The sequence below is a fragment of the Protopterus annectens genome, chromosome 13.part0 (assembly GCF_019279795.1).
Source record: "Protopterus annectens isolate FY-2018-M chromosome 13.part0, PAN1.0, whole genome shotgun sequence".
In the NCBI taxonomy this organism is placed as follows: domain Eukaryota; kingdom Metazoa; phylum Chordata; order Ceratodontiformes; family Protopteridae; genus Protopterus; species Protopterus annectens.
This window is the reverse complement of record NC_056747.1, coordinates 1118252989-1118268011: the sequence shown is the minus strand read 5'-3', so window position 1 is coordinate 1118268011 and position 15023 is coordinate 1118252989. Positions and strand designations below refer to the sequence as shown.

At 38.9% G+C, this 15023-nt stretch overlaps 1 protein-coding gene across 1 annotated transcript; it reads right to left on the bottom strand.

Annotated features, from left to right (window-relative positions):
* Window positions 1-2617: 2617 nt before the first annotated feature.
* On the bottom strand, window positions 2618-7384 carry FZD2 (frizzled class receptor 2). The gene has a single exon (XM_044055091.1). The coding sequence runs from the start codon at window positions 6955-6957 to the stop codon at window positions 5263-5265; it is 1695 nt and encodes a 564-aa protein (XP_043911026.1). The 5' UTR covers window positions 6958-7384; the 3' UTR covers window positions 2618-5262.
* Between the last annotated feature and the right edge of the window lie 7639 nt (window positions 7385-15023).

Here is a 15023-nt window from a genome sequence, read left to right as displayed (position 1 = left end):
ACTTCCATGTACCAAAAGCTGCTTTCAACTCGCAATTAAAACTGAACTCTACCCTCAACCATAACAAGGGAGTTTGACACACTAGCTTTACTCGGGCAATATACCTTGCTTAAACAAAGCAAAAGTGATACCAGAAGTGCATCTGAAGAACTGACACACACAAAAAAACAAATTTAATGGCTCTGGCTCAATTACAGTTTTTTTTTCCCCTTTAAAGTTTTCATAGCCCAATATGGAAAGAGGACACAATTTTAGTCCAAAAGCTTGCTTTATATAAATATATTTTTTTCCTCAATTGCTCATTAGAGACTTTAAAGTGAGACTTTTAGATAGTTGTAAAAAAAAAGTTTCGTCACTGATTGGTCACTTTAATATGTCACAGTTTGCGTTCTTTAATATGTCACAGTTTGTGTTCTACTGCTAGTACACTACGGGTGCAGTATTTTTCTAGACACCTAATGTTACACACAGCACTGTCTGCTGCTATGCATAAAAACACAAAGTGGGCGTCACATTCTGCTCTGATGTATAAAAATATAAAGTGGGTGTCATGGAAACACGGCAGACAGACCTAAAGTATTAATTTCAGCATATTTACTGCTAATTACAAAGCAGTTTTAGTACAAGATGAAACAGTAGTATACAAACATGAGAACTGTATGCTCTATACAAGACTATACATGTTATATAAAGTTGTTACTTCAATATTAGAAGACTACAGCTAATGCAGTCTAGTTTGTTGGCCTCAGTAAGGCTGTTTTGAAAACGAACTAAATTTCAAACACCAACTGTTCAGCATTTATTTGTATGGGATCAGGCTAAATGTAGAGCTGTATGTGACTGCAAATCACTACACAAAAAACTAGTTTTAATTTGGTTTTGTTTGGGGTGTAGGTTTCTGTGCACATTATGTATATGCCATCTACAAAAGGTTCAAGGGGTATTTCTGTTACTTGAGGGAGGCCCGCTAACTATGACTTAGAAAACAAGAGTCATTCCTCAGGTAAGTAAAAGGAACAGGAAGCAACAGATTATAATTCCTTAGGGGAATATACCCAAACAAAAATACAAGGAAAACAACTTACTCTGTTGAATGTAAACATGATATTTCAATGTTGGGGGTCAAACTCTTTATGGCAACTGCATAAAAAAGCCAGCAAAGAGAAGGTCTTCTTATAGTGGGATGGGGGTAACTTTCTGGGGCAGAGAATAATGTTATTATTCGGGTTACACAGCCATCAAAACAACCTGCTAGTGAATTAAAGACAATATACTAAATACATTCAATGTAAATTATACAGCCCATTCCAATTAACAGCTTGGACAATATTTTGTAGTTTTACGTAGTATTCCATAATGGTTCACAACCACTGAAAACCAAGTAATACAGCAAAATGTAGGATAAAACAAACCATCCTTCTCCCAATCCAGCTCTGATCTTTGCTTGTGTTACATCTAAACAGGTTCAAAGCTTGGTAATCTATAAAGCTGACAGAAAAGGCAAATACCAATTCAGACTGGCAAATACCAATTCAGACTTATCTGTCAGACATTTCAAAGGATGTGTGCAAATCGTGGATGATGCAAGATGGATCCTTAATCAAAGCAGTTCAGTTTTAACTGTCACACATTCACACCTTAAAATTTCAGAACAGAAAAAGTAATGCATTTAATTAACAAACATTAGGTTTGTTCAGCATTAAGAATCAAAACAAATGGCACCAACAAAATGCAATGCATTAATATAAAACCGCCTTTAAGAAACATGTTGCAAATTTTTCTTAAAAAAACTGTTTCAGAAGTGCCCTAGGCAAAGATAGATAGTCCAGAATTCCTGTTCAAAAGGTTATCTAAAGATGTAAAAGATTAATTTGTCATCTTTACAAAAAACTCAGTAACAATTCACAAGTGTAGTCTTTTAGAGACTTCTCAATCCCAAACTTCTTCACGAATAGAAACACTACACATGAAACAGTTAAAAAAAGAAGGTGCAATCTTTTCCATTTACAGTTCTCTTTGGGTGAACTCAGGAAGGCAAGACTGATTCCTCCCAAGAAGTTTTGTTTAGGTTTCTTCCTCTGCTGTCAGTGTGTGTGCCTGGTCAAAAAATATACAACTAGTACAATTTACACAAGTATAGAAGCATGTTTGGTGGTGGGGGGTCTTTGACATAATAGTATTTGGTTTTGTTAAAGTTTACTAACCAGACTAATACCCATATAAAGGAAGTCTATGAGGAAAAAAAAGACATTGCTCTAATGGGGGAAAAAAAAAATCTAGGGAAAGCTTGGAAATTACATGTCTCTGGAAGAAAGCCTGTGTAGACTCCGATAAAGGGAGCTGAAAGATCCACGTGAATCTCTAGCTTATGAATGACACTATTGTTGCTTTACTGCACCAAGTTTGTAAATGTGAGGATATATCCCGGACCTGTGTATTACAGAGGCCTACAACTCCACCTGGGTCGGACATGTATCCATTTTACAGAATGACTTGCTGAAATATGAAATAGTTTACATTTAGGATTTAAATAATGCTCCCCATGTTAATACAAACAAATGGCAAAGCTGTCACTATGTAATCACATCGCCAAAGTCAAAATGGAAGGCTAGTACCATTACCAAAAAACAGGGTAAAAATAAAAATCTTTCCCCATCACGCAAGTCTTTATTTTGGGAATTCTGTTTCAAAAATAACAAAACATACTGATTACATAAAAACAAAAACCTTGTCAAAAATAATTTTATTCATCTATGGCCTACAATTAAACCAGACTGAGAACATTCCTTAATATTTTTTTTTTGGGGGGGTGGGGAGCTTCAGAACTATATTATTATTATGGTTAATACATTCCAACATTTCTTGTCCAGTGCTTCACAAATGGCTCTCACCACACATGGGCTTTACTTTAAATACATGCATCTCAAATTGTTCAGCATTTCATTCCAAAGAAAAGTTAACAGCCTGTAAACCAACTAAATGAGACACTAATAATGGTAAAAGAAATCAGGAGAATGGAAAGTTATAGAAATCAGGAGAATGGAAGGTGGGCAGCAAAATTCAGAGTTCTCAATATAATATTCAAAAAAAGCAGACAAAATATTGTGCTATTAACATGGAAAGAGGAACACAAAGGTGAACTCCCCACACAGCTTAACTGCTTCCCACGATGAAAAACATCTTGACACTGATGCAGCTTGCATAGCCTCTTCCCACCCCCACACAGAACAAATCACTCCAAATTATTGCCCCATCTACCCCTTCTCCTATTACATTAGTCTTGCAATATGTTAACTTACAAAACACCAATATTGTTAAGCTAGACATCCTTACGTTCCAGATGTACACATGACTTCTATTCTGCAAGGAATATCGGCACAAAATGATCCATCTGTCCCAACTAATCTGGCCCTATAAAGCTTTCACTTTTCTGTTTGCTACACTGTACCCACAGCACTTTCTGTATCAGTACTGCACCCACAGCACATTCTGTATCAGTACTGCATCGCCTGATTTTGAATCCACCAGTCTTTGCCATCTCCTCTAAAGTCTATAAAAACCTGCAAAGTATCCACGCTCTTCCCTTCTTTCACATTCTGTGCCTAGTCATGACTTTTGCTATATAATCAAACACTGTATCTTCAATTTTATGTTTGATTTATGCATTGCCGAAAATACCCTATTTAGAATCAAAACTGTTCATTTTAACTTCACAGCATCTCCTTGAGAGAAAAACACCAATCAGTTCTTTAGTTCTCTGAAATATCTGAAGGACCAAACATTTAGCTCCATCTCGGGCAAACAATAGGTCAGTAAGCCACCGCATGCTTAAACCAAACTGTTGTCCTGTCTGATAGCAGAACTGTGGTCAGCTCATGCAGTTCTGTCCTTCATGCCAATCTTAAGTATAAGGCACCCAGCTAAAACACATGTCAAAATTCATACCTTGGCTCCCAACTCATGCAACTCTATCTAGACTTCACTTATTGCAATGAGGGGCAACTTAAGACTTCACTACTGTTATTTTGGGGGGCACCATTTAACAGACCTAGTATCTAATGAGCTGTACCCAAACAGTGTTGCAAATACTGGGCAAAACATTTTTTTTATTTTTAACTTACATATTCTTGGCTTAAATACTTGGGAAACTATTTCCTTACAATACAGAACTAAAATCAATGTCACTGGAAAAATTCTTCAGAAACAAAATTATGCTCTAAACCAGTAGTTTAAAATTACTCCATGTGAATTTGTATAAAAAGCCTGCATGTTTTATTTTAGGAGAAAAATAAACACTTGAAAACAAATATTTAGAAACACATATTGCTGTCTAAATGTTTAAAAAATCTATGAGAGAAGAAACCAATAAAAACTCTTAACACAAAAGTTAAAATGCCAAGAAAATGCAGTATCCATGTTTTAATGGCACTGATCACGTCAGAAGGGTCAAAAAGCAGATCTGGAGCCAATATAAAAATTAAACAATATAGCAACAAGTGAGCCTTATTTAAGTGGCCGACACAAAGGCTATTAATTTACATTAGTACAGGGTGAGGGGACCTACTAGCTGTAAATTATCAACTGTAAAAAAAATGAGAGGAGGTTAAACTTAAACATTCAGGATACTGCATCTTTTGGTTAGTCCGATGCATAGCAAGAGGTGTGCAATAGGCCAAGGTAAAAGTATGTGTATAGCCGGAATAAAAAAAAATAAATATTTTTCCTACAGCTAGAAAAAAACGAGGCATTATGTTTGGGGTGAAAGCATAAATGTTAACAGGTGCCTTCCTGAAATTTCTACTAAAAGTAAAAAGGAGTCATTACAAAAGAACTTCAAGAGATCCTTCAAAGGTGGGTCCTGAAGCAGTTTTGAAGCCCGCAGTGGGCCAAACTGTGGAGCTTTACCTCCATTTAAGAGCATCCTGGGCCACTTCCAAAACAAAGTGGGGATCCACCCACAAGTCAAAACACCCTCCACGGTGTAAACAAATATTAAGTCCAGCAACAGTTGGATAGCCGTACATTTTAAGGTTCTGTTTCTTGGGGTCCTCGGCTACGCAACTGAAGTCATAATCGCCCCTAAATAGATTTGTTTTGTTTTGTTTCCTGGATCTCTTCCCGCATTTCTTTAAATACAAATATATATAATTAAAATTTACAAGATGTTATGTACAGGTTTTAATTACATGTCGGGAGTTAGACTTTAAAAAGTTTGGTGAAACGTTTGTAAAAAAAACTACTCTTCTGTTAGGTAGGCTGTCTTTAGACAGTAGTTTCCCCGTGTTTGCTGTTGGTCAGCCGAGTGTAGAATTTGCGCCATGAGTGCAGTGTCTTGCCGGACCAGATCCAGAAGCCAGAGGTGATACCCACAATTAGGGTCATAAGATACTTGATCATGTAAACTGTAAAATCGGGGCTCATACGGGGCGTGTATTGTAGTGGGCACGGAATTGCCAGACTCTTGCAATTATGACTTATCCAGCTACGTTCCCATTGCTCCCGGAAAGCCTGCTCATAGAAATAACAAGCAATAACAATAGTAGCTGGCACCGTGTAGAGAACGCTGAACACCCCAATGCGCACCATAAGCCTCTCCAATTTCTCGGTTTTGGTGCCATCGTGTTTCATGATGGTGCGGATTCTAAAAAGGGACACAAAACCGGCCAGTAGGAATGAGGTACCAATGAAGAGGTAAACGAAGAGTGGGGCTAACACGAAACCCCTTAGTGAGTCCAAGTTATTGAGGCCCACAAAGCAGACACCACTGAGAAGGTCGCCATCGATCTGGCCCATGGCAAGGATTGTAATGGTCTTGACTGCGGGCACTGCCCACGCGGCAAGGTGAAAATACTGAGAGTTCGCTTCGATAGCTTCGTGACCCCATTTCATGCCAGCTGCCAGGAACCATGTCAGAGAAAGGATGACCCACCAGATGGAACTGGCCATACTGAAAAAGTACAGCATCATAAAAAGTATAGTGCAGCCTTCCTTTTTGGTGCCTTGTACCACTGTCCTGTAACCATCAGGCTTGAACTGGTCATTGCACACAACCCGATCTCCCAACACAAAACCCGCTATGTATGCGACTGAGACCATAGTATAACAGCCGGAGAGGAATATGATGGGTCGCTCCGGATAGCGGAATCGTTGCATGTCCACCAAGTAGGTTGTCACTGTAAAAAATGTGGATGCACAGCATAACACTGACCAGGTTAGAATCCAAAGTCGAGCAAAACGGATCTCCTCGGCACTAAAAAACATTGAACCCCCACTCCCTTTGGAGGGCTCACAAGGGGCAGCACAGTCTTTTTCTCCCAGAAATTTGTAATTAAGGTAGGGCGGAACGTCCAACACCCGTGGACAAAAGAAGGGGTGCTCCGGAGTGGAATAGGCTGGAAGGCCCGGGGTGCCACCTGCCCCTGGGTGATCGCGACTGCTTGGTGTTGTCGGGTAGACAGTGGGTGGGTCATCGGTGTGGTTCTGTCCCACGCAGATCTGATCAGCTCCGTGTAGTGGAAAGTTTTCACAGCGTAGTCTCTCGGGCCACTGGAATCCAAACTTGTTCATGAGTGCTTCACAGCCCTGACGAGCTCGTTCGCAGATGGACCTGCATGGCGGGATAGCTTGCTCAAGCACTGTGCATACAGGAGCATACATGGAGCAGAGGAAGAACTTCAGCTCAGGGGAGCATTGAACCTTCACAAGTGGATAAAATTGGTGCACCTCCAATCCGGCATCCTCCTGATTCGTGTGACCTAGTAGATTTGGCAGGATGGTCTGGTTGTAAGCGATGTCAGTACACAGTGGGATGGAGATGGGCTGGCAGAAGCCATGGTCCGGTATGGAGATGCCCCTCTCGCCATGAAACTGAGCCTGTGCCAGGCGAAGTACATGCAGCCCGGAACTGAGCAAACCCAGCAGTAACACAGACTGCAGGCGCTGAAGGGCGACACACATTCTCCTCGTCTTTACTCCCAGCTGGGACTGGCCCTTCTGTCACCCGCAGTCCCGACAGTAAATGACCCGTCGGTTAGCTGTAAGTTTCTTTTCGTGGCGTTTTCCCCTTAGTCTTTTTAGTTACTTTTGCACTCTGTGCCCTTTTGTGCTTTTCTCTTCACTGTAAAAGTGCAGATTACAACTAACAAAGTTGCAGAAAAAATAGTATGTACAATTAACCCGTATGAAAAAGTTGCAAAAAGTACACCCTGCTTGCAAATAGTGTACTAAGCAACCGCTTTCCACAGCTGGACACCATTAGCCTACCGGCCAGGATCTTACCCCTAATTCCTTGAAGAGTACGACAGCCAGGCTCCAGAGCCTGTACTTCTTTGTGCAGTGACTCCCATCCGTCCCAATTAGTCTGTTTCAAGAACCCCCCCTCAGCCAGCAGCAAGAGATATCTCAAACGGTTTCATGAGGGTGGGCGGCCTTGAAACAGCCTTCCACGAGCCCCTTCCTACCCCGAAATACTCCACCGCATTCCGGCCAATCAGATTCAAACACTCCCGGTAAAGGACCAGCCCCCGGGGGCAGGATTGGTCAACCACTACATAATGAGATTAGAAACCAGATGGCTACAACAAAACTTTTTCTGATTTTTAAAGGGGACTCATCGAGTTGCCTCCCTCCACCCTAACAATAATAGTGAAATTGTGAAAAAATATTGAGCGAAGTGGGTTGGTGGTTATGAGCCAAGGCTAGTAGTGCAAAATACAAAAATTAAACGTAAAACTTGAAGCTACAATATTTATTTGGCCAAAATCAGTCATGACGAGACACAAAATATGTTTGTTTGGGCAAACTGTACTCTAAATTTTGGAGCTGCTTTTTCACGCCCAACACATCTTTTCGGCGGTTGCCAGAGCAAACCTTTAATCTGTAACATTTAACACTAATAAATCTGTTTGAGTATTTTGTTTAATTAGCTAACACAAACCCACCACAGTGTTTCTCACTCCGAAACACAAATCTAAGAGTTCCTTAACTACGGCATGCAGATACGGCTCTTTAAAATTAAGTTTCTTTAACGATTCCTTAATAGCTAGTTTGCTTCAAGACGCATAATTGGTCTCTTTCCCTAACAAAGGGGCTCATTATAATCACTTTTCTTCACTGGCACCTTAAAGTGAGATAATTCTTTAACGCATTGTTGTTATTAAAGCTGGGAGGCATTTTGTAGAGGAGAGGGGGGTGGGGAAGTGGAATGTTACGCTTGGGGGAATAACCACTTAAATAAATGGTAATTATGCCAACCAAAGTTTAAGGGCATTAGCACTTAGGTTTAAATTGAACGCTGATCAGTTAGGCGGCTGCAGTAGCCAGAGAAATAAATTATGAGCGCAGACCTTAGTTTGGGAATCTATGTAGTCTGGACATTGTAGGGTTGTGTCTTTAGGTTTAATTACTTTCACGCGAAAACTGCACTCTGCTTGATCTAATAGCTTTCTATGTTCACAGGTGACTGCTGCACCACTCTCGCAAACATTTAGTCTCGATTTGTATGTGTTAATATAAAACATCCACTTTGTTACCGTTTGGGTTTCCGAAGTTTGCATGTTTCTGTAAGTACCAATAGGAAAGTTTATTTTCTAAGGCTCAACTAGCCTCGCAAACGCTTACTCGGTTGGGTAATGAAGCATCCGGACCTGATGCACAAAGGGCGGTATTATTTTTTATTATTTGTATGTGTTAACCGGGGCAGAGCACTGATCTTCAACTCAGCCTGGGAATGTTGTTTGGTCAAGTGGCTTGCCGGAGTCACACGGGCAATGGAGGCCCAAGGAATCAAACCCTGTACTACTAGAAACATAACCTTAATCTTCTGCGCTGGCGTCCTCGATTTATGTCATTTACAAACATATTTTTCATCATTAAATGCGTAGTGCTTCTCTTATCGGCTTTTCAAAGTGAACAATGTCAATATTTAAAACGTGTGCCTGTTTGAACCTTGTCCTCCCCGTCTGCCTGAATTTTGGACCTTGCCCCCCCCCCCCCCCATTTTTTAATTTATTGTTCACGCAGGCATAATTCCATCGCCTAAAGTTTTGTTTTTTTTGCCATCTCCTAAAGATCATTTGGTATAGTATTTTTAAACACAGAACACCAAATAATTAGCGAAGAACAGAAAAAAAAGAACTCTGGTGTAAATGCAGAGCATTTATTGTTAAAAAAAAAAAAAAGTGGAAGGCCTCTGCCGTATTATAGCCTGCAAAGACTGGTCTATACCTATCATCTGTCCCTGATTTTCGGGGATATTGCTGATTTGGCTCAAATTTTAACTCTGCCCCTCTTTATTTTAATAAAACAGATGGAGTTCGGAAATAAGGTGGTGAATTTATGTCATGACAATACTTAGATTTATTTTACTTCAGAGAATGTATATTACTTAACATTGTCTTATTCTGTCGATTTTCTGAAGTTAGTACTAATATTTTATCCTAAAGTAGTTGAGTGTTCCTTCATAACTATAACCCACCCACCACACACACAAACACAGACTCATAAGTAGACCAGTTTAAGGTCATCTACCTAGCATGCTTCAGTAGATGGGTTACTCTCCTTTATTCCTCAAACATAATCAATACATTTTTTCACTTGCGTTTTTGCTTATATAATAGCTTTACAGTGTAGCGTAGTCCAACAGACTGTACGGTGATGAAGAGGAAAAGTATGCCAGTGGTTTATCCCTGAAAAGTAAAAGACTAATGAGACATAAAGAGCAAATGTGCACAGCAAAATAATATAATAGCCACCTGCATGACAAATTCTTAGATTTGAAAAAATCATGCAGGACCAACTGCAGTTAATGCGGCCAAAACAATATACCTGAGAAATAATCAAATTGCTTTTATGCTTTTTTTATCACCTAAATAATCCTAGCTAGTCACATTAAAAAAAACTTTGATGCTGTTATATTCCAAAATGAATTAAAAACAGTTGACTGGTCAAAACTAAAAAAAAATCTAACATTAGAGGAGGCCATAGATCACTTTAACACTAAATTCCTAAATATCCTTGATTCCCATGCTCCAGCACGTACAATAAAAACTAGATCAAATACAGCACCATGGCTCACAAAAGATACGAAAGCTAAAATCAAAACTAGAAACAGAGCCTGGGCCAGCTGGAGAACAACTAAAGCCCCACTTGACCATCTAAAATATCGTCACCTCAGGAATGATACAAAAAAATCTATTTTACTGGATAAAAAAAAGCTTCTACCAAAATCTGCCACAAAAACACCACAACAACCCTCAAAAGTTCTAGGCAGGCTTAAATCAACTACTTTGTCCAGGTCAGTCCACCACCCCAACCCCGGCTAACTACACCCATAGTTCCCTAGAGACCATAGCAAGCGCCTTTAATAACTTTTTCACTGAAACAATCTAATCCCTAGCAAATCACCTAACTCCCTCTAACTTAAACCACATGCCTAATCTACCTAATAATCACCCGGAATTTAGCTTCCAACCAATATCCATTAGTTTTATCAAAACACTTCTAAAAAAAACTAAAACCTACCACCCTTGCTGCTGACCTCCTCCCTGCAGAGTACCTACAAATAGCTGCAGATGCCATTGCATATCCCATATCTATCCTCATCAACAGAACCTTATACGAAAATGCTATCCCCTCCCTCTGGAAAATATCTCACGTCATCCCACTCCATAAAGGTGGTAGCTCCTCAGACATATCCAACTATAGACCATACCTCTCAACCTCTTAAAGCAAGAAATCTGGACAAAGCCATAACGAAAAGTGGGACAAAGGCCCAAAAATAGGGACTTTTTTAAAATATTGCTCTTACAAACTTAAAAAGTTATTAGAATAACAGGTTTTACATTAGCATGGGTTTTTTGAATGGTATGAAGTCTGAAACTCAAATGTCTGTCATTATTTTTTAACTTTAATATTTAATGATTTGCAGCAATTAACAGACCAAAAACATGAGGCAAAAATCTGGACATTCTGTGAAAATCTGTACAGTTGAGAGGCCATTGCCATTCTTTCCCCACTTGCCAAAATAATGGAGAAATGTGTACACAAGCAACTAATGCAATACCTTTCACAGAATATCTTACTATCCGACTCCCAGCATGGTTTCAGGCCATACCACAGCACCACCTCAGCCCTCCTTTCCTTTACTACTGCCATAAACCAAAACAGGAATGACAATAGGCTAACCTCTGCCCTCTTTACCTATCAAAAGCCTTTGACATGGTCAACCATGAACTTCTCATTCTTTCACTAAAATCTATTTCCCTCAAAAAGCCTGCTATCCAGTGGTTCCAGTCCTACCTGACTGGTAGACAGCAGACGGTACTATGGCAGGGCAAACTCTCCAGCCATTAACCTCTCACACTTGGTGTCTTTCAAGGGTCCATACTAGGTCCACTACTCTATTTTTATCAACAACTTCCACATTGCTATCCCTAAAGCCACCTGCATTCAATACGCAGATGATTCCACTCTCATCTGCCCAGCCACCTCCCCATCCGACTTGCAAATCTTAACCCAGAATACATTTAACACTATCGAGAACTGGCTCACCAACCAACGCCTACTTCTGAACCCCAATAAAACTAAACTTCTACCCTTCTCTCCCACTAGTAGATCCACCACACTTTCATTCTCTGCCACATCTAACAATGGTACCACTATTTACTCAGATAATCGCACCAAAGTGCTAGGGGTTATCATAGACAGTAATCTCAAATTTGACCTACAGGTCAACAAAACCATACAGACCATCAATAAGAAGCTTGGATCACTGTATAGAAACAAGACATTTTTAACCCCACTGGCTAGGACTGCAATCGCCCGATCACACCTACTCTCTACTCTTTTATATGCCTCGCCTGTACTCTCAAACCTCAACAAATCCGAACTAGGTAAGTTGTCCCATAGCTACAATCATATTGCCAGATTCACCACTGGCTCCACCTATAGAATCCACCACTGCCAGAACCTTAAACAACTAGAGTGGCTAGAACTGCCCAGCTTAATTCAATTCATTCAACTCTTAATAGCGCACAAAATCTCAATTTGAATTTTCTGATGGGTAATGATACACCTGCAGTAAAACTATTAAGGGTAGCTAGTTCTTATAACCCACCTTTACATCCTATCTTGAATACATTTGAGAAAATATGTGAGATGGATTTATGGGCTATCAAGAACCAAGTTATTTATAACAACCAAAAATACCCAAGTAACATTACCCCTATAGAACGTGACTTTATCCATCTCTTGCAAGACTGCCGTATTAGGGCTATGAAACCGGATAAAGGTGGGGGTATTGTTTTTATGGATCATTGTAAGTATGTTGAGTATATGTTTGAACATCTTGACACAACTGCTTACAAACTAGTCACCTTAAATGAGATACATGGGGCATACAGAAAAATTAACAACACCTTAAATTACCTGTTTTTAGAAGGATACATTGATACAGATACGCATAAATATCTTTCAATGCCTGCTCCAAGAATTCCGGCATTTTTCGGAACACCTAAGTTACATCCCATTTAGACCAATTGTGGATCAGTCACTCAAGCATGTGCCAAATTTGTTGACAGTATTATTAAACCTCTCATTCAAAACGAGAAGCATATTTGCAAAGACTCCTGGTCATTTTTGGAGTATATCAACAAACTTACATATAGTGAGCACGTTTTGTTTTTGACTATTGATGTCAAAGATTTATATACTGTCATACCACAGACAGTTGGACTTGCTTGGGTTAGAGAGTTTATGTTGTCTAAGAACGTGTGTGATGATACTACGAACTTAATTGAGACCCTCTTAGAGATAGTATTGGCAAATAACTTTTTCATTTTTGAAAACCAATTCTATTTGCAAACTTCAGGAGTCCACCATCCTATTTAAAGACTAACTATTTCTTAAACATGTCACCTTGTACACTCGGTACCAGGACGACATTTTTTGTATTTGGGATGGTAGGAGTGATATAATCCCCTCATTTATTGATAGAATTAATGGAACAAAACAACTGACTTTTTAGAGTTCACATAGAGCATAAGTGATACTCAAATTAACTACTTAGATATTTTGCTCATCAAAGATAGAGCCAGCAAAAGATTCAAAAGTTGTATATACAGAAAACCAACTTATTCCAACTCCCTTTTGCATTTTACAAGTAACCATCCCTACCATCAAAAGAGGGCGGTTATTAAAGGACAGATTGTAAGAGCTGCACGCATGGTAACAGAGACTCAAGATTTTATTGCCGAGTGTAACAACCTTGCTAACATGTTTGAATCTAGAGGGTACCCACCATCTTTGATAACAAATGTAGTAACTGAAGTGGCTCACAAACGTGAAGTAGGTTTTTTTTTTCTTTACTTGGAAGTCAATAACATTACAGATTCTATTCATGAACAGACAACATCTCACTTGGATTTAACTATTAAAACAAACACCGAAAATAGCAAGTTTACCACAAGTTTCTTGCATACTTATTCTCTAGATTCCATCAAGATAAGAGAAATAGTTTATAAAAATTGGGATATTATCAAAAACCCTCTGTACTCTTTTGGGAGATAGTCCCAAAATTACGTATAGAAGAGGGAAAAATTGGAAAACTATTTTGGAAAAGGTCAAGCCAAACGTTAGTTTTAACAAACCACAGGGGATGTTTAAGTGTGGATTTTGCACCCAATGTAAACATATTAAAGTTACGAAACATTTTAATATTAATGGTAAAGAATATAAAGTTAACGGACATTTCAATTGTGAGACTAAATCCATAACCTATGTCGCCCTGTGTAATCATTGTAAGGCATTCTACATCGGCAAGACCGAGAGAAAGTTTAAACATAGAATATACGAACATCAATAAGAATGATGCTACTAACGCCTTGGCTAGGCATTGTATGGAATTTAGTGGGCATACATTCAATTACTTAGTATTGCAACAAAGGGAGGTGGACATAAGGGGAGGTCCATGGCAAACACGGTTGGAAGTGGATGAGCTGTTATGGCAAATTCGTACAAAAGCTCATCTGTTTCCTGGAATTAATGAGGCACTGTCAATAAAAAAATGGCTATCTTACAATAGATAGACCAAGTTAACTAACAATTTTTTGGATGTAACTATCTTGAATGGTAACGTTCTAACGGGTTCCTGGTTTTCAACACCTATATTAGCAGGGGTTTGATTCGTTTTCGGGACAGCATATTGATTATCCCGTATTAGGATTTTCATTCATTTTGAGGCAGGTTGTGTTAGGACAATAACGTCCTTTTATATGTCAAGTATAATTTGTAACCATCACTTGCTTATTGGGCTTCTATAGTTGGTTGGAAGGAGGTACGCACACAATTTAGATGTGCGTACATTTTCCATTCATTAAGGTCTAAAATATCAAATAGCGTTCACAATAACAACAAAAATATGATAGCATGGTTTTTTTCTATTATATATAATAATAAGGGGTATGTTCAACATAGATCTAACAGCATCAAGTCTTTTAAATATGTCTACATGACTTTTATTGTTTGTTGTTACTCTACCTGCACTTGGGTTTTTATTAGACGTGGTTCTAACTCTATACCACGTATAGAGCATGTGTTTTATATTAGAACAACATGCAGTAGTATAACATTTTAATAGTAATGTATGTGATTGTTTGTGTTAACTTTAAGGTTCCTATGGTTTTTAATTGAAGCAGAATGCTAGCCCTTACGATTGGGTAATGCAAATCGCATTTAAGTATTTAAACACCAGTGTAATGTCATCCCACTGTTTGTCTGAAGAAGGTGAGTTATTTAACTTGCCGAAAGTGCTAACTTTTATTGGAACAATAAATTTGTGGATTTATCAGCTTCTCTCATCGTTAAACTGAAAAACGCCAAACAAACTGTGGAAAGACAAAAAGTGCAAAGAGAGCACCCAACCAGAATCCGATAATCCCACAACTACAATGTGTCCAGATGAATGAATAGAATGAAAAGGCAGGAACTTTGGTCTTCAGTGTTAGAACTTTAATTTTTAAACAAGC

Coding starts and splice junctions, on each gene's coding strand:
- FZD2 (XM_044055091.1), bottom strand. CDS start 6,957: ATGTGTGTCGCCCTTCAGCGCCTGCAGTCTGTGTTACTGCTGGGTTTG.